The sequence below is a fragment of the Lipophrys pholis genome, assembly GCF_963383615.2.
Source record: "Lipophrys pholis genome assembly, chromosome: 12".
In the NCBI taxonomy this organism is placed as follows: Eukaryota; Metazoa; Chordata; class Actinopteri; order Blenniiformes; family Blenniidae; genus Lipophrys; species Lipophrys pholis.
In genome coordinates this window covers 27,495,925-27,520,819 of record NC_137641.1, presented here as the reverse complement: position 1 = coordinate 27,520,819, position 24,895 = coordinate 27,495,925, and the positions used below count along the sequence as shown (strand labels likewise).

At 40.9% G+C, this 24,895-nt stretch overlaps 1 protein-coding gene across 3 annotated transcripts in view; it reads left to right on the top strand.

Annotated features, from left to right (window-relative positions):
* The window catches only part of dab2ipb (DAB2 interacting protein b), a 194,941-nt gene that overhangs the window by 17,635 nt on the left and 152,411 nt on the right, over positions 1-24,895 (top strand). Inside the window, exons 2-3 of one of the 3 annotated variants that reach the window (XM_080477500.1) lie at positions 1,727-1,851; positions 8,097-8,202. In XM_080477500.1, coding sequence (XP_080333626.1) covers positions 1,727-1,851; positions 8,097-8,202 — 231 coding nt within the window. Of the gene's footprint in view, positions 1-1,726; positions 1,852-8,096; positions 8,203-16,462; positions 16,746-24,895 lie in introns of those variants that run through there. The other 2 variants (XM_080477503.1, XM_080477502.1) reach the window with 2 other exon arrangements.

Sequence of the window (24,895 nt, the reverse complement as noted above, 5' to 3'; positions counted from 1 at the left end):
AGTCAGCAGGATTTCTTATTGAAGATATGTTTAAAAAAACATTTTTTTGCTGTTGTTCAGCAGCACCAGTTTTCAAAAGTGACGAAAGTTCCAGTGAAAAATAATCCTAATTGTCATCTGTTGACTGCGTACCTCATTACTCATTCTCAGGTTATTTTGGATATAACAAATACTTGTTATTCCAGCCTATTATCAAGTGTGCAAAATCAGACGAATGTCTTTTTACTGCTTTGATGAATGATACCATCCGTCCTAGAAGGTTACACCCTGGACAGGTTGGTGGTCCATAGCAGGGCCAATTAGGCTGGAGTATAACCTGAAACTTCCCCTAAATACTAGTGAAGATCAGAAGAGCTTTCTTTGTATCAACCACAGAAGAAGAGATGTCTCTCTTGGTAGTTAAATAGTTCTTGGCTCATGGGGAACAGTCCTACTTACCAAATTTGAAACAACTTCACTGTTTTTCTTAATTTATCAGCATTGGGCTTTGGTTAAAAAGGAAGGCTTTCGCATTTGACACATTGTCGATACTAAGAATCCTTTAATGAAGTGTTGTCTCAATGGACCAGCTTATAGTGGAAGAAAGCTTAATTGAAACCGCACAAGTTGAACATGTTTATAATCCTTCAAACTACCATGCTGGCTTCTCTAGAGTATTTATGGCATAAATGGTCTTTTTATTGATACCCGTGGATTCCCTGATTTGCGTAAAACTTGTGGAAGTGCAGGTAATGGCTGCAGGATCCTTTTTTTAAAATAATGAAAATGCTAAATTTATCAGTTTGGATGACAACAGTGCTCGGAGCCAGTGAAAACGCAAGTTTATGAAACCGGCTCCTGTTAACATCTACTAGCTATAATAAAATGCTTGAAGATGTCAACAAATCCTTACTTTAAGCTCCCTTTACAAAATTTACATCACAAATTGGCTTCTCTTTCCAAACCATGACCATGTCCGTATTCTCGTCCTTCTCATTTTTTGACACATAAATGCCACAGCGGTGAGGACTGTCTTGTGGAATTACACATTCTTGCACAATCACATCGAGCCACATTGTTGTAGGCTGTTATTCTGCTTGCGTTTTTATCGTGCAATCTGCACACAGCAAACTTTGTGCATCCATACTTTCTTAGCTCTGTGTCGTACAGTGTAGCAATCTTATAAGGTTCTTGTAATCTTATAAGATTCTTATAAGATTGTTAAAAGATTATAATAAGATTGTTTAAATCTCCCATTTTGTTGGAGCCTTTATAGTTGAGAGTCAACTGGAATAGCAATTAAACTTTTGTTGTCTGTCCATTCAAATGTCCATGTACTTGACGTTGTTGGTATTCATAGCGTGTTGTGATCTCTTCGGACAAACAAACAGCACCCGCTCATGGCCCAACATGCTAACTGCATTGTTTAAATGGAAAGGGTTTTCAAAACAACGCTGTGTAAAGATGAAACTTTTCTGAAACTAAGATGTAAAAAATAATGTGTTTTCACCAGGTACTTTTAGTCAGAATACAGCGAAAGCAGGACAGTCACTCACATCCAGATTCTCTACCGAACGTCAAATCCATGTTTCTTGTTGTGTGGGAGGAAACTGGAGCGACCGAGGCAAGCCCACGCAACGCAGAGAAAAACCAACCCGAGCACCGTCTCGAACCGGGGGATATTCTCACTGTGAGGCGAGGGAGTGCAAACAACTTTTCTTTACCTTCCTTTTTAATCTCCTTTCAGACATGCAGTGCACGCTGAGGCACCGGATGGCCCGTGGCCATTCGTATGAAGAGCGGACGGCGTGGAACCCGAAGTACTGTGTGATGGCCGACAGTCAGATGCTGCTTCTGAACGAGGAGGAGGTGGTGAGAGCGGAGCGTACACACTAATCCGTCTCGTCCCTCTGTGTCAGCATTGTCTTTCTCATCTGTCGTCTCTCCCTCCTCAGATTTATCTCATGTCCGACCCATTTCACCACTTATTCCGCCTTATCATTTGAAACACAGCCGTGTATAACAGTTTCAGCAAATAAAACAACTTTATTTAAAAAAAAGTCATGAAACCGCTGCAGAAACAACCAGGTTTGCTGAGTTTGGCTCTCTGCCTCGGTTGTTTTGATTAGTGTCACACTAGATCATGCGGGTTTCAGTGAGATTACAGGATTCACTATTAGGTGCAAATGAGGAGTCACAGGGGGTGATTGGAGTTACATTGTTCACTGATTCAAAGATCCCTTCTACATGAGGTTACTGTTTACCTGAATGCAAAAAAATATATAATATGATATGTTTGAAATCAAAACAATATAGTGTGTTTTTTTAACAATAATTATGAAAATATGTATGGTTGACAATAAAATTTATATAATTATTCTTAAAAATCAACAAACAATCAAACCTCAGAAAGTAGCTCAATTCTGATGTAGTCCTTTATTCAGCCACTGGGGGGCACAGTGGCATTTATATGTGAAGACATCAATCAATTGACGTCTGTGTAATTTCCAGACTGACTGCATGCAAAACATCTCTCTTTCTCTCTTTCTCTCTATCCAGTTGATGTCATCATTTTAAACATCATCTGCAACAAAATAAATTACAGCTTTTATGCATAATTTTCAATGTTGCATCAGCACTTTGGGGGAATGGAGCAAGTTTTGCAAGAACTCACACCAAATGTGACAAAAGTACCCAGAAGGCTTAGTTATTGGTCACGTCAAACCTTTTTTTTTTTTTTTTCCTCCGCTGATGTGACTGCTCCAGCTTTAGTGTTTCTTTGTTGGCAATTACCGAGACACGCTGCTCTAAAACAGTTCTAATTGCAGGGAGAAATATTTTTCAATCGACCCGCTTGGCAGCCTTTCCACAAGAGTGCTTTTTGTTTCCCTGTAGCACAGAACAACGGCTCTTAAATGCGTTTGTTTCCCAGACCCTGGACCTCGGGTAAGGTCAACCCGAGCGCTGCTGGATTTCTGTCGTGTCAGCAAACTGCACGTGGAAGGAGTGATACGCTCCTGTAATGGCTTGTTTCAAGTGCAGGTGTGATGGCGAGGCTTTGACAGCTAAACAAGCTGCAGGAGCGCGAGTCAAACAAAAAGTCACACAGCCCGGGTCAAACCTTTGTGTGCAATTAAAGGTCTAGTGTGTGGGATTCGGGGAATATATTTGCAGAAGAGCAACATAGTGCCTGCAACTGCGTTTCGCAGGAATACCTGAGAGTGAATCTGTGGTGTTCTGGGGAAACGGGTTATAATTAATCAAGGCTGTGGTGTTTCTACTGTAGCCCCCCTAGTCAACAAACGACAGAGGACAGTTCATCAAACAAATATGTCTTTGGAGTGTGTGAAGTGGACAGAACACCTAGAAAACAACTACAGAAACACAAGTTGCAAATCTCCACACAGAAAGCTCCTATTGAGCCTTTTTCTGGGGAACCAATTCATGTAACATAAACCTTCACGGCAGTTAAATCTTTAAACATACCGGTTATTTTTAGTGAGTCCGACAAGTGTTTTCCCTGCTATAAACCTTTCTATTTGTCCACAGCGCTTGGCTTTAGTAATGGGACTTTTTTGTTGTGGCCACTATCTTTAGGACTGTGACTCCTTCTACCTGCTGCAGTGAAAGATGAGTAAAGTTAGCAGACAATTGCCCACCAGACCACTGACAAAAAGCAACACTATTAAGGCAAAACTGTTTTTCTGTCCATGCAGCAAGTAAATTTTACATGATGAGAGCTCTTGAAATAAGATTTTTGGCATGTAGATTTTAAGAATATAGTTTAAAATCAATGGCTAACACTAAGTAAATAACTTTTAAAACAAGCCACATTTTTTATCAGGTCTAAAAATAGGATTTTTAACAAAATAATTTGTAATGTAAGCGCAAAACCTTTCTGAAATAAAAAAGCAAAAAATATGTTGCAATGTTGTGCAAATGGGGCCTTTAATTAATAATTTGTTGGGTTTTTTTCGACAAGAAAGTAAGTCACCAGAAACGTGCGTCGCTGCACAGCAAAAGGTTTGCGGTCGTTTTCCATTGGTTAGTTTTGTGCTTTTCTGTCATTACAGCAGAGAGAGAAGGCTTATTTCCACGGAGACTCCGTTTGCTCCATAAGATGGCTCTGTGACATCATGTAAAATCTGTTAAATTTCACAAGATACTCATTTATATTTATCTCACTTGTTGCTTTTAAAGTTAAATCTTACTCTTGTTCACACTGCTATCAACAAACCCGAGAAGACCAAAAGAAGAAAAGAGCAATACTTGAAGTCTGAATTGATTGTTGGCTATGAAAAAAAAAAAAAAAGAAATAGCTGTAGGGCTTTTAGTAAACAGAGATTGCCTTTCTTTCTATTTTTGTTTTTGACTCTTATATCCTTCATCTCTTTTTTTTTTTTTTTGTCTCTATTGAATTCTGTTACTATCTCCCTCAATCAGTCCATCATTGCTACTCATATTTCACTGTTCCATGATGAGACAATATGAAAAACACAATTAAAGTGGTGTATCGGTTTCAATAGCTCATGTAAACACTATTGTTGTTGTTGTTGCTGTGAACGCTTTGTGGCTTGATGTTGCGAGTTTTTTTTAATCAGACCACAAACGATGCTCCAGTAGCGAGACAGAAAGAAGAAGAAGAAAAGAGAGACGTGAATACAAAACAGGGGGCAGAACAGTTTCTACATTCAGCAAGTGTGTCACATTTCTGCAGGGCTGTGATGTCGGGGTAATAAAGCTGAGCGACAGGTGTGATTCCAGAGGGCTCGCCACGATTCAGACTTTTCTCATTTTCACCTTCAGCTTCTTGTGAAGTCTTCATTTGTTTCCTGAGCCTGTGGAGCTCAGAGTGTGTGCAGTGATCCTGCAGATCATTACTTTTTCCATGTTACTGTCGGTAGAGGGGGCTCATGACGGGTGTTTTTCTTTTCTTTTCTTTTCTTTTTTTGATGCTGAGGTCATTAAAAGATTCCTCCTAAGATCAAAATACTTAAAGGAGACATATCATGCTTTTAAATCCTTCCTTTTTACATATAAATCATACAGTTGTGGTCTATACAACGCGAAACTGCAATGCTTGGGTCTGAATTCCTCATTATTAGAGCTCCACAGGCCCCTTTTCAACCCCTTTTCTGATGCGCTTCTGAGAGCAACTCGTTTTGGGGCGGTCTCTTCAAATGCAAATGAGACACTTCATACCCCTCCTCCTCTCCAGGTTGCAGAGGTGACACTCGGTTCAACGTCACCCTGTTCGGCCATCTTTGTAGTTTGATAGAACAGATACAATTATCTAGCGGCGCAGAAACTTTATATTCACACATTATTTACAAAATGTCAACAACGGAAGATTTGTCCATCCAGCCATACATGTTGGAGCCAGAGTCGGACCCGGCGGAGCGAGATGAAAATGACAATGATGCACCTTCAGAACAACGTCTTCATATGGATGTAACGCAATGGTGTGTTACTATATTTACACTAACTTCTCCATCCATGCCCACTACTACAATACTGCCTGTATTACAACGACTATTTAACACAGAAGTTACATTATAATCTAAAACGAGCACACAGCGCTAACATATGAAGACGGTGCAACTGCTAATGCTAACAAAACAATGACAGGGACGTCTTATCATCACACTTTTTAGCGTTATATACAGCTTACCGAAGTGCTCTGTTCGTCGTCTCCATAGATAGAAGGAACTGACCGCTCAATCAGACCAAGTCTTTCGGCAAATCCTTCTTTATACTGGCGGAGGTTGCTGAAGCAGTCGTCCTTAAAGTGATTCGCGCACACAAAAATGACCTTACCCACAGATGTGGGTACATTTCTGTGAAAAATAAAACTCAACCAGGCACTTCGAAAAGGTTCTGATGCTGGGAGACGGTGTAACGAAGCTTGTGGGTTACTACATCCAACAACCGAACATTTCGACTTATCCTCTCGTAACTTCGGTTGGACTACAAAATCGCAGCGAGAAACAAAAATGGCGGATTGCTCGAAATGTCGATGTCATAATTTGGCAGTTCCGCTGCGAATACTGTGACGTCATTGTTCAAAAAACGTAATAGAGAATAGAAAAATCGAAACCGATCGCAAAATATGACCAAAACAGAATATAAAGATATCAACGGAGCACCTGAAGAGACTACTTTGAACTTTTCTGTACTTCTAAACACTCTAAATATACAACAAAATGCATTTAAGGGCTAAAAAAGTGGATTTAGCATGATATGTCCCCTTTAAAGGTTTCAATCTGTGTGTGTGTCTGTGTCTCCAGGGCAAGAATTACCATGCTGTTGACGTCTGACTGATCTCTTTGGGAGGTTTTGCTCAGGTTTTTGGTGAATGAGCTTCATCAGGACAATCACAACTTTAAAACTGAATCCCTATGTATTCCCAGAGCACCTTTGCACTGCGTTAATGCTCTTTGAACAGCTTTTGTCTGTAAGCAAGTTCAGTAGTTGAAGACGGTCGTTCTTCTTGTGCTGCGATTCAATCCAAAATTCGTTCCTTGATTTTTTTTTTCCATTTAGACCACGCAGGGTTCATTCATCCTGCCACCCAGCTTCAGGCACACTTTCAGTATTTATTTTAGTGTTTAGTGAATAAAAGTTGTAGGAGTTTTTTTTTTTTTTTTTTAATCAATTTCATTATGAAATCATTCCAGAGATGTAAAAACATACATGAACTCTTGATAGATAGATAGATAGATAAAATAAATCCCTACATTCTATGAATATACATTTGTTGACACTAACCTGGGTTTGGGTTCATGTTCTCCCTGTGCACCCAAGTATCTCAGCGTGTATGTTGCCCTGATAGATGACTTCATACCAGTTGCAGGTGTGAGTGATTGTATGTGTTAGACCTGTGATGGGCTGCTGATCTTTGTATGTTTTACCCTGCAATTCACCCAGAGTCTGCTGGGAAAAGCTAAATTGGCAGGTATAAACGATACACGAGCTGAGATGGCCAACCAGATTCAATCACAAGCCCGAACCTGAGTGACTCTTTAACAGATGGGTTATTAAATGCTGAACGTTTATTAAATTAACGAGACATGACATGTAACTCAATCCCCTGAAAAATTGGTAACACCGACGATAATGTTGATCTCAGATCAGGACAAACAGTCAGAAATGGTTTCTGGCACCTAAATGTTAAATGTAGGTTCTCATTTTTAAAGTCAATTATTTCATTGGATTTGAAAAGAGGACAGAAATTGGATGACAGGGGCTTAATGGTGAAATAGTCAAATAAAGCCAGAGATTATACTCTTAATCCCTGCATAATAGCACGTGTCACTGAGAGCAAGACAATCGGGGTCTTCACAGTATTGTGCCGCGTGTGACATATTTTTTTTTTTTTTAAAAATGCAGCGAATGGAGGTTCGGGTTACAGCTCATAATACTGCTTAGTCATATTAGCACTGACATCGCACGTTGTCCTTATAACAGAAACGGTGTCGCACAAAGTGGCATCCTTAAGCCTAAGTCACGCAAAACAGGCAACGGGACTCGCGGGGAGGATCACTGAGATAAACAGAGGCGCAGACAGGCATTGAGTTTCGAGGTGTGAGGGTGTTCGATAAGCCATTATCGCTCCACTTGGAGGGCATCAGGCCCTCTCTCTCTCTCTCTCTCTCTCTCTCTCTCTCCCTTTTTTTTTTATTTCTCGACTTTCGCACCGCATCCATCCTCTCTCCTTTTGTCCGTTTAATCTTCTTGAGCCAAACATTCGGCGTGCACGCGGTAAAGAGATACGCGCCGACACTGACTGATGTGCGCCTAATGTCTACTCTGTTTTATTCAACGGCCGCTCGTTCATCAGCGCCGCTACGGCTATTGTGTGCTTCTGGCCACACGCAGCATTAAACACGGTGACCAGAATAACCGCAACAACACAGATAAGGAATGTCACACAGGTATTTCGTGCATTTTTAAAGCCACCATTTTTCCGCTGTCGACTTTTCAATTCTGACTCCCTCCCTCTCTGCTCAGCGACTTCCAGTAAACGCATTCCACATTTTATCTGCCCCGAGTTGCCCCCGTTCCTCTTCTCTCTCTCTTCATTTTCCTGAGCTTTTTCCCCTCGCTTGTTTTCGCAGGAGAGGCGCCCCGCGTCATGCAAGGTCCACCTTCTGAGACGCACCATCAGCGTTCCTGTGGAGACGCAGTTTCCGGAATACCGCAGCCAGATGTCCACTGAGACCGGTGGGTAGCGCGAGGACGAACCTCTGCAGTGATCGCGACACACGAAAACACTTCACCAACACTCTTCGACTATTTTCGCTCTAAATCTGACATGTGCATTTTCTTTAAATGGAGTTTAAGTCGCCAGACTTGAAATCATTAGAGTACACTGCAATCCTTCCCTTGTCCCGCTGGTGTTCAGCTTCCTGTTGACGTCATCACCATGGCAACAGAACACAGTCAGGTAAACAAAGCTCAAATGAAAAGTCAAGTTCTCGTCAACAAATCTCCATCAGAAGAAGCTTCCTCGTCTCTGCATCCTTTTCGCTTTTTTATTGAAAACAGTGGTGAGAACATTTTGACGTTCTGATGACATGATTTGAGGCCAATTGACCTTTAACCCATGCGCCATTAGTAAAGATGCTGATCAGCGTACAACCCGATACAGAGTCTGAAACGTGAATAGGAGGGCTGATTCATCTTCCTCATTACATTTAAACATTTCCGCACTAATGTTCACACACACACACACTCGCATGCAACCATTCAAGGACTCTTTATAGTCATAACAGTACACTTTCACATGACATGGTATGAAATTCAGTACTCGTGGCCCGGTCAACTCCAAAATATAGACAAGTTAAGGATCCAATAGTTTAGAATAGAGAGTCATATCAAAAGGGAAGGAAAAAGTAATGGAACTAAGCACAATAAAAAAAAAAATAAAAATGTACAGTGTTTACAGTTGCAGATAAATAAACAGGTAAATAGGCGTGATGTCAATGCAAGATTCACACCAAGAGGCAATTTAAGGTCATGAAATGAAGAAGCGATAGTACAAACTGGAGAATTTAAAAGTGGGTTTTGCATAAAAGCCCTGCGCTGTGCTCCCACAAGCACAAAGTCAAACATGATGCCGCAGAGGCGGACGTGTTGGTGGTCGAGGAAGTTACAGCAAAAAAAAAATCTAAATTTGGGACGGCAGCATTAACGGCAGCATCTCTGGACATCGCTGCACCTCCTTTTCAAACTCGTTCAAAACAGATGCAATGAGAAACGTGTTTTTTGGACATTGCTCCCGATCTCCTGTTTTCAAGCAAACATGCTAAATCCATAGTGCGTGTTATTTTGCACATCAGTTATACATGATTCACAGTGTGCACAACTTATCTCTCTTTTTTTTTTTTTTTTTTTTAATTAAACCTTTAGTAGATCAGGCTCATACTTGCCTGTTTGATTCAGTGAAGGGTCAGCGTAGCTCAAAAGAAGCACTTCCCTCGCCCCCTCAGGCTCGCACTAATGTGTGCAAAGTGAGCCTCGCATTGCTCACATGCCTGGATAAGATTTCTGAAACTCTATTCTTCTGCCTCGTATCCACTAGGTGGAGAGCGCACTGCTTCAAAGCACTTGCAGTGATTCGTCTTACCCGCTAAAAGAGACACTCAGAAATTCTTTCAAAGGGCCTCTGTCGGGTTGCAACTTCCCTGCTGCTTTTTCGACAGTGTGAGCATACAGTTTATTTAATACCTTATAAAAATACAAGGATTCACACTGAAGCCAAACAGAGCTTCAGTTATCACTCTTGGAAGGGATCAGTCAGATGAGAATTGAGGTGGCACTGAGGTTTCCTATTTAAGCATTTGTATCCCACAGCTACCGTTGCTGGGTGGTTAGAAGGCATGAGAACACATTATAAACCCGGTCTTTGAATCTGTGTTTGCAGTTGCACTTTGAATTGTTTCTTTTAAATGATTTTGAGACATTATTTTCCCTAAATTCTGCACAAACTGTTAAAAAAAAGAAAAGATCTGTTATGAGAGGATTTCATGTGTTGGAGCTTGATTCATGGCAACATTGACATTCAAGGAGCATCTGCAGGTTTTGCAAATAATCACCATTAGAGGGCGCCATTTAGCGTGATTTGTTCAGGAATGAGATTATTTCTCTGGTGAAATGAAAAGCATCAAGGAATGCTTGCTGACAAATTTTTCAGTGCTCAGCCTGAATGCTTTTTTTAGAAAAAATGTTTACTCAATCCAACCACATTCCCACTTTTCTATTAACACCAATGCTTTTCTTCTCATTCCCCTTTATCTCCCCAGTAAGGTCACATTTTCTCTGATATTATGACGAGAACTCGATAACGAGACGAGCTGAAACGTCCTTCTCTCACCCAAAAGTTATGACTGATACCCAGCGTTCTCTGCATAGCACATATTTACCTTTGCAAACAGGATTTCTTTTTTCTTCTCATCTGCAGTTTTTCTGTGTTAAATCATTAAATCACACACCTACACACACATTGTGAGCGTGTCAGTTTGTCTTCTTTGCACGCCGATACAAGCGGCTGCACGATGATGAGAAACCGGCAGACGAGGCGTCGTTATGCTGGATGTGTATGATTAAGTCACAGAGACAGAGGCTAAAAGAATAAACACAGTCTGCTGGCTTCTTCGCTAATTACAAGGTGCTTTTTACAACACTGCCAGCGACAATCTGAAACATTTCAGGCATGATTATGTAAGGTAATTGCTGTGTTGCTGATTCAGATTTTCAAATGCAACATACATTATTCTGCAGGTTTGAGCGAATACATTATCATATATTAAATCATCTCTGCAGTGTTATTTTGTTATTCATTTAAAAATGTCTAATACGCTTCACTGTTCTCTGGGACTCAAGGTGTTTGGATCCATTTCTATTTTACAAGTTTTAATTCTGAAGGGAACATTTGTGTTTTGTTTAGTTTTTTTTTTTTTTTACAAATTTTAACAATTGAGTTCATCACCTGAGTTTAATGGGATGTTAACTCACTGGTGAACAGCATAGAAAAAAAATATCTGAAGCAGTTGTTTCCACGCTGTGGAGAAAAGGTATTATCATTCACCACATCCTATTTTATAATACATTTTTTCTTTTCATAATGTTTGACATTTAGTCTGAAAATGTTCATTTTAATAAAACCAATTTGTTTGAAGTGCCACTTTTTTTTAATTCTGATTCCTTGCAAAACTTAAATGAAATATGTCACACAATAGGAAGAAATTGGAGTCAATAACCATTGTTAGGTGAACCATTACCCCCTTGTATTGTATATTTTTGTAAGTCACCAGTAAGGATTAAATAGAAAATTGCCTTGCTCCTCTGATGAGGCGAAGGAAGTCTTTACACACATTTTAGTATGTAGAAGCCAATAGAACCGGTGGAAAAACCTCTAATTCAAGAGAGGAAACAACTTCCTGCTGTGAAACGGAGGCTGCGTTCACGCTGCAGGTCTTGATGCTCAATTCCGATTCTTTTGCTGGATCATTTCAAACGTGACCTGCCGTGTGAACGTGGTCGGACCGGATGTTTTCAGGCTCCAGAGTGCAGAAGACAATGTGAAATCACGCCAAGCACGCTGTTTACACATGTCACGCCGGTCAGTAACCAAGGTTGCCAGATGGGACGCACTGTTTCCAGCCCAAACAACGTAAAACCCACACACTTCAATAAAAACCAGCCTAAATCTCAGCCTGTGTAGGAGTCATGTTAAAACCGGAAATGCGTAATAAAGAACACGCCATAAACACACAAATGCACCAAATAAACAAAGTTAAAAGGTAAGAGCGTTTGGCTCCCCAATCGGGGAATACCAGCCATATCTGGCCACGCTGGTCAGCCCGTGTATTTCCTTTTTTATGTAGTTGTGAAATACGAGCCGACAAAATCTGGACAACATGAGTGAGAGAATGAGGAAGATAGAGAGCACAGCTTTTAACCGCTTTTAACATTTTGGCGGAGCCACTTCCTCCGGCACTTATCTGTGACGTCAGTCACCCGGCGATGACGAAGCAGTCGACATAAGAACGAGGCCTGGGTCTGGTGTGCAAAAAAATCGGAATTGGCGCTTTCACACGGCCACAAAACGGGTCGGATAAGGGTCACTTTTGAGTAAAAAAATCTGAATTGGGTCGCATTTCCCCGCAGTGTGAACGAGGCCTAAGGCATCAACCAACACATGCACCCTGCGAGAGGCCTTGGGTCCGTCCCAACTGTTAGTTTCAATCATTTCATTGGTACTTGAAGATAACCTTACAAAACTGTTTAGTCATGAATTCATAAATCAGTATATCGAGAGAAAATTTAATATTGCAGCAAAATGATGTGAGAGCTTCTTTTAAAAAAACAAAACAAACCCAAATAGCATAATTTCAAATAACCAAGGACCAGAATTATAAAGTGCAATTTTGGTGGACAAAAGGTGCTAAATGTGTCTGTCTGTTGGTGTAACCTTTAAAGCTTCAGTTTGTGACAGTGCATATGTGCACGGTGCACCTGTGCCTGTTCTCAGGCCAGCACATCCACATCACAGCTCCACAAACGCCCGGCGTGTCTGTGTTTCGCTAAATTATTCATTGGCACGGGACCCACCTGCCTTTGTCCTTGCGTGACACACCAGCTCCAAATAAGCCAAGAGATGAATAAAAACTACACTTAGATGAATAAGAATCCACAGCGAATCAGCGAGCGCCCTCTCATCTCATCTCATCTCGTCCTCAGACTGAATAGCGAGCGGCTTCCGCCTCTTTTCTTTTGAACTCGTCAAGGTTTCGGCACAAACATGCGTGAGACGGCGCGGCGCTCCCACCAGAACAACTGAGCTTAATTCTAGTGAGGTGAAAGGTTTTTTTTTTCTCTCCCTCTTGATCAAGCTTTGAAAAGTTCCCGACTCGTGGTTGTTGGGCATATGCTGGCCTATTTTCTAGTTTTTCTTGCTGCAAGCTGTAACGTTATAGATAGGATTAAAAAGAAGTGGGTAGCTGACCAAAGGCTGTTTAAATGATTTTTGCATGCCTTGGGGCTCTAATGCTGCCTCATATGTATTTTAAGCACTGCTGGTGATCTTCCTCCTCGGAGGCTGTAATTACAATCAGCTCGCGATAGATTTTGTTTAACTTTTTTGTTGCTGTGGTCTAACATGAGAATTTTACCACTGAATGTTGCCAATCCTGTTCATTGACACTTGATTTAGCAGAAACTTCAGATGGCTAAAATGACCTTATTTGCTTATTATGTATTGCCGGGGTGTCAAACTCATTTTACTTCAGGGGCCACATACAGCGCAGTTTGATCTCAAGTGAGCCGGATCGATAGATAATAGCCCTATAATCTATAAATAAGTACAACTCTAAATCTATGTCTTTGTTAAGTAATGATATATTATGAAGTTCATGACTATCCTTTTACTATTTACATCTTTAAAGGCATAAAACATTTGGTCACATAGCTGGAACACAAAAATAAAGTAGGCTTATATAAAATAAAGTAGTTCTTATTATGAGCAGAATTAATAATGCACGATAACTATCGGTACAGATGATTATCGGCCCCATATTAGGAAAAAATGACATCACACAGATAAGTCCGATAAGTAACTTTTTTGCTGAACATTGCGTTGCCACCACCGGTGTTGGCATTCTTCACTGTTTCTGAAAAAGACAACGTGATCGGCGTTTGCAGTAAATGTTCAGCCAAAGTGCCTAGAAGGGATAAAAAGTCTACCAGTTTCAACACGTATATCTTTGCATTTCTGTTACCTCAGTTGTGTATCTAAACTATTAAAAATGTAATTGATTAAAGGTACTTGCATCAGTTGTGAAAAGCAGGATGTTATCGGGTATCTGCGGGAAAAAAAATAATTTTGCATCCCTGATCGGAATAATTAGTCAAAATCTAGAAAATATATTTTATGTAGACACATTTTTACATCTGTGTCGTCATCCTGATCACCTGAACTGACTTGTCACATAATACAAAGCCCTGTGTGTCCCTGCTGGTCAAATAGATGTATTGCAGGTAATGTCATAATTTCTCACAGGAGGCAAATTTCATTCGATTCCCGTGGGCCGGCTCGGACTCGGGCGGGCCAGTTAGGGTCGTATGTTTGACATCCCTAATTTAGAGGATGGAGATGGAGCACTGCCAGTTAATATTCAGCAAAACTGTTGAGGTCAACTTTTACTAAAAATATGTGTCTGCGAACAACATAGAGAAACTGTTGCATCAGCTGTATTCCACACTCTGGAAAATGGATCAAAGACATGAATAACTGAAGTTACAGCATGAACTCAAAGTATATTTTAAAGTACTGTAATGGTCCAAATACAAGACGACTTGAAACGCAGTATTTTAAAACCTTTGAACAGTTTGTTAAAAACATCCGACTCCTGTTGCTGTCTTGTAATCCTGTTATGATCACTTAATAAATTTTCAATGCGTACACCTGATGTTTGACTGGCTCAGTCAACGGTATTTAAATTTTTCTGTGGCGCATGGATGAAAGCAGGACAAAAATATAGTCCTTCATTCAGCAGTCACTGCTTTCTTTTTAATCAAAGTCAGTAAAGCGACAGTGTAAAGTGATCACTGCAGAGGCAGGTACTTTTAGTAATCTCTGTTTTTTGACTCCTCAAATTTATTTCCATTGACCTGAGGTAATTCATTTGAAAAGTTCACGTATTTATTCACAGATGCAAATCCGCCCATCTTGTTTGTAGGAGGCACAGCTGGCTCATAAACTTGAGGCTGTAGGAGGTTTGGTATGCGGTATCATGCAATAACCCCGAGCTCATTCCAGGCTAAATGAAAGCTGATTCCTACCTTGGGAGCGTTTAAGGTAGCCAACCTGCCCAAAAGCCTTTAAAATGGACAAAACAATGAATTAGCAGTGTAGTTTCGGAATCCTGTACTGTGTTACTCTCAGTTTTCTAATGTAATCTCAACTGGTCGTCTTTGAAATGTAATGGATATTGAAAGAAATCTCTATTTTATCATTATACTAAACCTGTTTGAGTTTCAATGTGAAAATACTTGCATAATTAGCAACTATTATCTCACAAGAATCACAAAAATTGTATGAATAACCTGATATTGACCCATTAAAGAAATGTTTTTCTCAATTTCATACATTTCTTATAATCAACAATAAACCTATGATAACAGGACTCAGTAATTACACCTGTTGTGGTTTTATTTGAACTGGGATGAACTCTGCTCCTTCTGTGCCTTTCATTTGTGGAGGTGTAAACACTGCTGTCTAAATAAGGACCCCAAGACCCTTTGAGGAGCAGGTCTCTGCAGGTCTACTTCCACATGAACTCCGGCGTGAGTCTGAATGCCACACACACCGAAAACCTCGAAACCAGGAGTGTCAAACATAAGGCCGTGCAACAGGCTCCAATTCGGCCCAGGAAACGATTAATCAAGTCTTTAAATCTGTCAACGTGATTTTGTAAAAACATGCATGCAAAAGGCCACAAAATGCAACAGTTATAGGTGTTTATTGGACATTTCACAGATTTTTGCACCCGAAAGTATCATTAATATTGACTTGCTGTTGAGATTGCAGTAATTTTCCGTACTAATTGTGAAACATATAGCAAAATCATAGACTTTTTCCAATCATATACTCGACGCAACAACATAGTAAAAGCTTTAAAGTTTAAATTTAAAGGTTATTATGGCTCTGTTTTACCAGTCCAGCCCACTCAGGATGATGTTGGGATGTATGTGGCCCCTGAACTGCCCCTGCTGTAAGCAAACGAAAAGGACAGTGGGAATGACAAAAGATTGAAAGTGATCATTAGTTCTCAGCCGGTAAAAAATAGGTCCACACTTATCCTGTGAATATTTTTTTTTAGTTTTGCAGAAAGCGTTGATGTAGAAGTTATGAAAGTTAAACTACAACAGGAAAGTCTTCTAAAGTTTGTTGGGGGGATTGTTTATATTTTTGTTCCGACGTTAAAAATGTCAAACTGGATTAAAAGGAAGTGTTTACTGTGGGAATACGGCATCATTTCTGCTCCTTGTGTTTCTCACGATGTTGGCTGCATTACTATTTTATTTTTAATTTTTTTTTTTAATTCTGACATTATTAGGTTCTCTGTGTGATGAGAGAAAAAAAATGAGCTGAGAGTGTAAAATTGATCAAAGTGGAAACATTCAGTGCTGCCACACAACCCCCTCCACCCATACAGTATGCTGCTCTCTCTCTCTCTCTCTCTCTCTCTCTCTCTCTCTCTCTCTCTCTCTCTCTCTCTCTCTCTCTCTCTCTCCTCCCTCCCAATCTCTCTCTCTCTCTCTCTCTCTCTCTCTCCTCCCTCCCAATCTCTCTCTCTCTCTCTCTCTCTCTCTCCTCCCTCCCAATCTCTCTCTCTCTCTCTCTCTCTCTCTCTCTCTCTCTCTCTCTCTCTCTCTCTCTCTCTCTCTCTCTCTCTCTCTCTCTCGCTCCCTGCTCTCCAGAGAGTGGCTCAGCGAGACAGATGTAACACAGCGGTGGAAGTCTGAGCTGAGCTGGCAGGCTGCAGGGGCCGGACCCGAGCCAGCAGCTCTGACTGGAGAGAAGCACGGCGGAGCAGGGACGGGAGCGGGAGGAGATAAAACAGCAGTTGTACTTTCAGTAGCTTCAGTTCGGCCGTCGAGTTGACTTTGCCTCGGGACATGGGTGTGTTGATCTGGGCGCTCATTACCCTGCGAATTTAACATGGACCCCGACACCAGCACCCATCCAGAGGCACAGCATGGTGAGTACGAATCGGGAGCAGCGGAGGAAGAGACGGGGACATGATGAGAGTGATACTAGTGGAAAAAGTTGAAATGAGTCTTAAGTGAACAAGGGAGTCGGGTCACATGGTTTTTACCGTTGGCTTGTTATTACGACAAGGCTCTCCATTTGGCTCCCAGGCTATTGACTGGGGCCTCTGTGGTCAGTCATGAATAGGACTTCAGTCTGTTGGGTGGGAGGTTAAAAGGGTGAAGGGTGTTACATGGCAATTGTGAGGAATCAACTGTTTCTCTTTTAATGACCCGCTCCTCATTCCTTTAACAGGGTTATAAAGTTTTCGCTTTACAGAGGCCGAGCGAGTTGAAAACTGCAACGCCGAGCGGAATCTCTCCAGGTTCCAGCTTGTCTTCAGTTTTCTGGCTGTGTTCGGCGCGAGCTTCAGAGCTGAAAGCCTTCCTCTCGGTCTTTGAATAGAATAATTAACTGTGGCATATGCGAGGGCCGTGGGTGTACCGTTTCTGCTCAAAATGCAGCCAGATGAATTGACGGTTCCGCGGGGTCTTGTGTATTTGCAGACTGTTTAGTGGTTGCACCATGTGGGTGTTTGCGTTCGCGATAGAGAGCAGAACGAAAGAATGAAAGTGGGAGACGGAGGGGGAGAGACAGAAAGAGAAAGAGTTATGTACACAAATAAATCCAGGGGGATCCAGACTGCACTGTAGGCCAGTGAGTGCTCACTCTTTCGCTTCCCCCTCATTTTCCGCTGCCTCTCTCTCTCTCTCTTTTTTTTTCCCCTCTTCCCTTTTTTCTTCCAACACTCCGAATGTTAGAGTCTAAACTAGATAGTTGAAAGGCAGAAGAAGTGGTGTATTATTAACTGGGCTAGAAAAGGCGATGTTTTGTCTTCATGGCCAACGGGAAGGACTCTGCTGTGTTGCTGATGAAGAATGTGGTTAACAGAATGAGTCAACACAGAGCATATTTCCAAGAGACCGTAGTTTCTCCTTGCCAGCGTCTAAGCCACATTTGCTTTATGCACTGGGCCGACTGCCATCCCAGAGAAGGAGAGACAAAGAAAAAAGGCACAGAAAAGTGGGAAAGTCAAAACTTTTCCGTTTTTTTTATTTATCCATCTCCGGAGACATGATAATAATCTGACCCGAATAAGTGAGAACATTCAGCCTTTATTCTCACCTTCACAGTAAACTCACCTAAAGTAAAATGTCAGCCGCTTGCAGTAATAAACTCTGTCTGAGGAACTCATCTAAAGGTCCGATATAAATAGAAAAGTGACAGTAGAAAGGGCAATAATCTGATATCATTGGATTACACCTCAGGCTTGCAGGTTGAAAGACGAGCTTATTAAGGCTTGCAGGCATCAATTTTCACTCTCTCACACATCATTATGGTTGTTTGTTACTAAAGCAGGTCCTTCCTGTACTGTTCTATCGATGTGAATATCTCATAACTTTGTGTATTTGGCATATGAAGCATAGTTTCATCTGCAGTCTGGTTTCATCACTGATTATAGCACAGATACTGTGACTGCATCTAGTTTTTTATGATCCTCAGCTACACTTACTGATGATTAAAAGACATAATTTCCCACAAGGTTATCTATATTAATATTACAAGGGTTGATAAAGTACATTTTGGTCATTTAAGCTCACTTCTTTTTAGTTTCTGGTGATACAAAATCCAATAAGAGGGTTCACTATACCGAAGTACAACTTACCAAAGCACATGGATGCGAGCCAGCCCATAGCAAAATCAGCCACTGCTTAGGTTTTTGTGTCAGATATACTTAATAATCCTTCCAAATGTGTCAAATATACTTTGAAATCTAATCCTTCAAATCAATAATGCTGAAAAAAATTGTTGTGGACGATTTGTCCGTGGACGAGTTGTCCATTCACCCTTTCATACATGCCCTTAATTTTAATGTTTTCCAATGGAAAAATGTGCAGTGCATCTTCCTCTTTCTCTCTATCTCTCTCTCTCTATCTCTCAGTATATATCGGTATTTCTATTCGGAAAGGATCAACACCGGACGGAGCTCAATAATTCATTAGAGTTTGTCCAGGTTGACCTTGATACTGGTTTATGGGATCAGCTTGGGGCATCCAGAATTATTTGGCAGGGCTGGTTGTGGTACAGCTGTGCAGCAAAAGAAGTCTTCTTACGGCAAAAGTCCCACCACACATTCACCTCTTTCCCGGCAACCATATCTCTATTAGATATCACGATTATTACATTTACCATTGTAGTTTACAGGAGTATGCAGAGATGAGTGGAGGTTTTGGGCAGGAAAGTGGGAAGAGGCAGGGCAAGTGCTTATCCACGGCCTTCATTGACATGTAAATAGGTCTGCATGTTTTTGTCCTCGATGGGAAAGGTTGAATGCCTGCTCATGGACTAGAGGGGACTGTGTGTGTGTGTGTGTGTGTGTGTGTGTGTGTGTGTGTGTGTGTGTGTGTGTGTGTGTGTGTGTGTGTGTGTGTGTGTGTGTGTGTGTGTGTGTGTGTGTGTGTGTGTGTGTGTGTGTGTGTGTGTGTGTGTGTGTGTTTTTTTTCCTTCTTTTTTCAGATGGAACTTTTATTAGACAAGAGGATTAAACCAGCTAAGATTTCTTAATGCTTTTTTGGGGAGGACAAAAAATAATACGTCATTTTCTTTCTCTCACTTTTCATTTGTGAAGTGAATTCATGTCTCTTGACTACAATTCTTGAATTCCAGCATATTATCCTGATGAAACGGCAGTGTTATGAGGTGAAAGTGCTGCGGGGCTTTGCCATGTAGAATGTCGGGCTTTGCATAAAAGATTAATTCTTGCTTGTGTTGTCATGTGCTTAAACCAGCGGTGGTCAGACTCGACATCGGGTGGTACAGCGTGATGTAAATATAGGAGCTGGGCTGTCTGCTCAGAAGTTGTAATCCAGCTTTTAAGCCAGGAAACGCTATCTTGCACCAGACCACATGGCCATTTCAAGTTGTTTCTGATGTACAGGAGGAGTTTGCAGCCTTGGCAGACAATTGTTGTCGAGAAGGTTGAGACACTGATTAAAACCACGATACTTAGACTGTCCTCTGTCCATCAGCAAACTGTTGGTGTTTTGAGGATGATGTGTTCTTTGTGTGTGTGCGCGTGTGCATGAAGTACTTGCATTTTTGGGAAACATATCCAGGCTGAAACCCTCAAACATGTGTTATAAAAGACGTTTTAGAGAGGCGGGGTCACTTGTATTTCTCTTTAAAGGACCATTTCACAGTCTCAGACTGCCTCTCAATAGTTCCCAAGTTTTAGACTTGATTCAATTTAATATCTTTTTTTTTTCCACTCTCTACTTTTTCATCAAGTCTTGCCGTCAGCTGTATTTTGATAGGCAGCTTTAAAGCTCTGTGAAATCAAGGGAAAGTGCAGAGTCAGATATTCATTTCGCCTCCCTCTGCATGCTCTGTCACTAGTCATATTCTCACATTGTTTTCACACTGTTTTCTGATGCTTTATGCTAAGAAAATATTGATTACAGCTCCTTTAAGAAGTAAAATAGTCTAGAACGTTTGTTCACATTTCACAATGACACTTTTGCCTCATGTCATGATGGTAAACAATTGTCTGAATTGTTGCTACCATTAAAACTAATGCCTCCTTGTTATGCAATAGGAGAGCAGGTAGCACATATCTGACCATTCTCTCACTGAGCCTGACCCATTAAGACAATTTTTAAAATGAGTCTGAGGCATCGATATGTACCAGATTTCACATTAATGGTTGGCGTTAAAATCACAAGCGACCAGCTGTATTTTTCTCCCTCTGGGATAGGAAGTTGTAATGTAATCAAAGCTTGTTACGGCTGGCTACCATGCAGTTGATTGAGTGTGTTGGCTTCCAATTAAAGAGACGATGATTCGATCCCCTATTTCGCCTTCTCCAAATGTGACCATAAGCAAAACACTGAACAAAAAGTTGCTCCAAATGGTATGCAAGTACATTTCAGGACTCACGATTGGTGTGCATGAAAGTGTCATGACTCAAAACACACAACGACACAGAAGGTGACAAGACAAGAGTTCCCTTTATTATAGAGATAATAAAGGGGACGTGAAGTTAATTGCAGATGAGAGTTGGAACCAGTGACTAGGGTGTCAGGGAGTAGGCAGAGGTCAATATCTTTTATTCACTCGAGGGCTGGGAAGAATCGTAGCCGGATCAAAAGCTGGGCAGAAGCGTGGAGCTCGGAAGAGATTGCCTGAATGACACCGATAAACTAGCAATGTAACACAAAAGTGAACCCAGCGTATACAGCTATCGCCAGGTGAAGACGATTGCACACTCAAGCACAGGTGAAACATTTCCCGGCTCGGGAGACGTCCAAATAAAACAGGAAACAGACTGATGCCCTGTTTACACACTAAAGGTTTTCAAGTAAAAACAGAAGTCTCGTTATGTTTTGGGTGTCCGTTTCCACGACAACGGTGCTTGAAGCCACTAAAAACACAACTTTTTTTGAGAACGGCTCCCTAAGGTGGAATTTCTCGAAAACGCTCTGATTGCGACTCGGTCAAAACGGGAGAAAGCACAACTTTTCTGAAACACTCCTACATACCTTCAGAGTATCATGACTCCCATAGTCTTCAGCGACTTGGTAGTTTTGTAGTTGGGAGTCCCCCATAATAGAAAGCCAACTTCATCGTCTGTACTCACCGTTTTTAATGTTTATAGCGTATTGTTCTCTGCATGCATGTGTGTGGTTTTATTACAAAAACAACCAACAGTGCCAACTAGTGGCCTGGCATGCTAACTACATTGTTTTCAATGCTTTTGACCTTTCCGTTGGAACTGGCGATGGACAAAACTTACCCCCCTTGGGGGGTGCGCTAAGTACTATTACTCTACTACTATCACTTTAGTGGTACTCTCAGAGGTTATGGCAGATTGCTGGATTAGTCATATTTGGTGGCTCACCTTTTAAATGCACATATTTGACTTAATTATTTCTAGCTCCCACTCGTATCAAACCACATGCCTCATAGAGAAAGTCTTTCAGACCCTCTATCTTTCACATTCAGATTGTGTTTACATTCAGCAGTTTGCATTTCACACTTGGCTTTAAAATTAATCTCAAGTGGCTGCTGGTGATGGGATTTCACTTCCACACTTATATTTGACTTTATCTGTGAGGAAAGCTGTAAACGTTTCTCAGTATAGAGAAAATCACACACACACACCCACAGACAGACACACACACACAAACACACATTTCTGGCCTTGCAAGTACACAAGAGGATTGCTATTGCTATTTGCATAATAGAACTACATTTTAAAAATAAATTGATAATGAAAAGGCTGGAAACAAAAAGACCCTTGAAAACACACGCGGACAGTAGGGGACAGAAGAGGGGAGCTCACCTCAGTCGCTTCTGTTTCAAAGCCGTGCGAAGCTATTTGTTCCAAACTTGACCAGATGGTCCTTCAAAGAGGTCAGGGACACGTTTGTGTTGACACTTCATGTTTTGATAAATGTATTTCTCATCACTTCTAAATAAGGCTTTAGCAGTCGGCTCCATATGTGTTCTTTGTTGCCTTTTGGTGCCCTGCTACCAGTGATCATCACAGCAGGAGGATGCGTCAGTATGAAAATGATCTTTATTTATTTGACTGTTTTTATTTCACATAGCACATTTCATGAATGTTAGTACACGTTTATAAATAAAATTACAATGAGACAAAGCAGGTGAGGAAAAAGGAAATACTAAATATGAGTAGAATACAAGTAAACAGCAAATGACAGATAAAGTTAAACTGCATTAGACTATATTTAAGAATTAAATTAAAGATAAAATGTAAAATAACAAAGGCAATGTTTCATTCTGTTTTGAACCTCATCAGTTTTATAAATATAAATCAATGTATAAAGATTGTGACATGAATTGAATGAAAGTTCAACAGAAGATTAATTGAAGCAAATAGCATTAAATTGATTGCTTCAATCCATATAAATAAATGCATATACCTGCCGAAGAGGCTTTTTTGTTAATGTTTCCACACTTCCAGTTGCAAAAGTATTCTTTGGCATGTCAATAATTCACAAGTGACAGCTCCAAATGATTAATTTTGTATGTAAAAGAGACAAAAATAGAAAATAGATGACTTCTGAATCACTGCATTGTCTTTTGAAAGTTCCAACGCTCTGCTGTTGCAAAGGAAAGATTTGGAGAACAACATGCCACAAACATGTCAGCCTCTGTTTATTTGTCTGCTACAGTGTGTAATTTGCCTGTTTATGGTAGAGAACCACAATAAAGCATTTGGCAAACAACAACAACAAAAAACATTCAGTCTTGCTTCTCTCGAGCCGTCTCTGCTTTTCATTTAACCTCTGAAAAATCAGTTGTACGTTACTATTAATAAACAAAACAGAAAAAGCGGAATCTTGGGTTTTCAGTGTATAATCACAATACTCCAAACGAGTCGGCAATATTCAGAGTGATGCAACCTTTTCCTTAAACTTCTTGACATCTGAGCAGAAGTCTTTCACTGACTCCAGTTCTCTCTCACAGTTTGGCTCACTTTTATTTTAAATTTATGCAATTGTAAAAACAGATCTGCTTTTTTTGTGTGTAAGTATTGGTGAGGAATTAGGATGCTGATCCATAGCAGTAAAGTTTCCTGACACATGAAAAGTTCATCAAACACTCAAAACTAGTGGTGTGATGGCAGATATAAGTAACACAGTATGAGCAGAGCTAAGCAATAACCTCAGCGAGCTGACCGGTGGCCAGCAGCAACAGTGGCTCGGCTCCATTTGGCCCCATTTGCCGGCGAGCCTCCCCGATGGGAGACCGTCAGTCAACCGAGCGGTGGCATGGTGGGGAGCAGGGGGCAAGAGGTGGGGAGGGGGTGAAGACACATTAAAACGCCAGTGTGTATAGAAAGAGTTTGCGAAACAGTGGAGTGTTGGAGAAAATTTGAATGGAACTTTAGATTCCGCCTTTTCTGTGGATGTTAAGCCAGTTTGCACGGCCGTGTGCACCACTGCCTCTGTGTGTGCTATGTTCTGCGTGTGCTATGTTCTATGTGTGCGTTATATGTTTCGCTGTCGAAGTGTGAAATGTGCCTCGTCCACAATGAATACGACAGCGAGGAGCAGGAAATGAGCCAAGCGCGGTCCTGAAGCTAATTACATGCTCACAACAAATTCATTGCGGGGAAATGTGCTCTTTCCCCCGTCCCTATAAATGTTGTGTCAATGCAGCGAGTGCCAGGAGGACCGAGAGCTGAGCTAGAATGAGCAAAAGGAAAAGGAGAGATGGGAAATATTGACCGGGGCATGTGACGGGAAAGCTAACTGCAGACGTCAAGGAGAGGGATGCATGGCATAGCGAGTGTAAGCCCGTTCTTTCCAATCAGATTCTAATCAAAGTAGGATGCTATCGCCGCGAGATGAGCTGATTTTAATCAGTGCTTTGTTTATCGTTCGTCATTGTTTATGTGGCAAACTCTGTTACAGATCTGTCATAATCCACCAGAGTATTCCAGCAGCAGGCTTGCTGGGGGAAAATTGAGTTATCTGAGCCTGAAAGTGGATCTATGGAGGAGTAGCAGTAACAAGGAACTGCAAGTTTCTCAATCAAACAATGCTGCTCCTCATTTTTACCATCATATGTAAATCACAATCAACTTAGAATAATAAGAGGGAACCAAATATGTCGTATGCAAAGCTGCCATGGGTCCCAATTGGTGTTTTGAATTGTATTTTGTATTCATGAGGAAAGGAGGAAAAGATTGACTGATGAATAGAGAGTGTGACGATAACATTTTTTTAAGTGATAGAGGGATGGTGTCTGTCTTTTTAATCATCTGAATCATTTGCGATTGACCAGTTCTGTTAAGTATTTTATTCCCACTCACAAGATTAAATCTTATAACCCTAACTCCCAAACCCATTTGATGTTTAGAAATTGCAATAATAGAACTTTGCACCGATAAATCATTCTTATAATGCTTACAGGACCTCTGCATTGCAATCACACACAATCAAAGATATATGCAATATGAATTACTCAGTGCCATCAAACACAGGAATAATGAATAACTGTCATGCATTGAAAATTTAAGTTACTTTGAAGAAAGAGTTTTTACACACTGCTCTTCACAATTCTGCCACC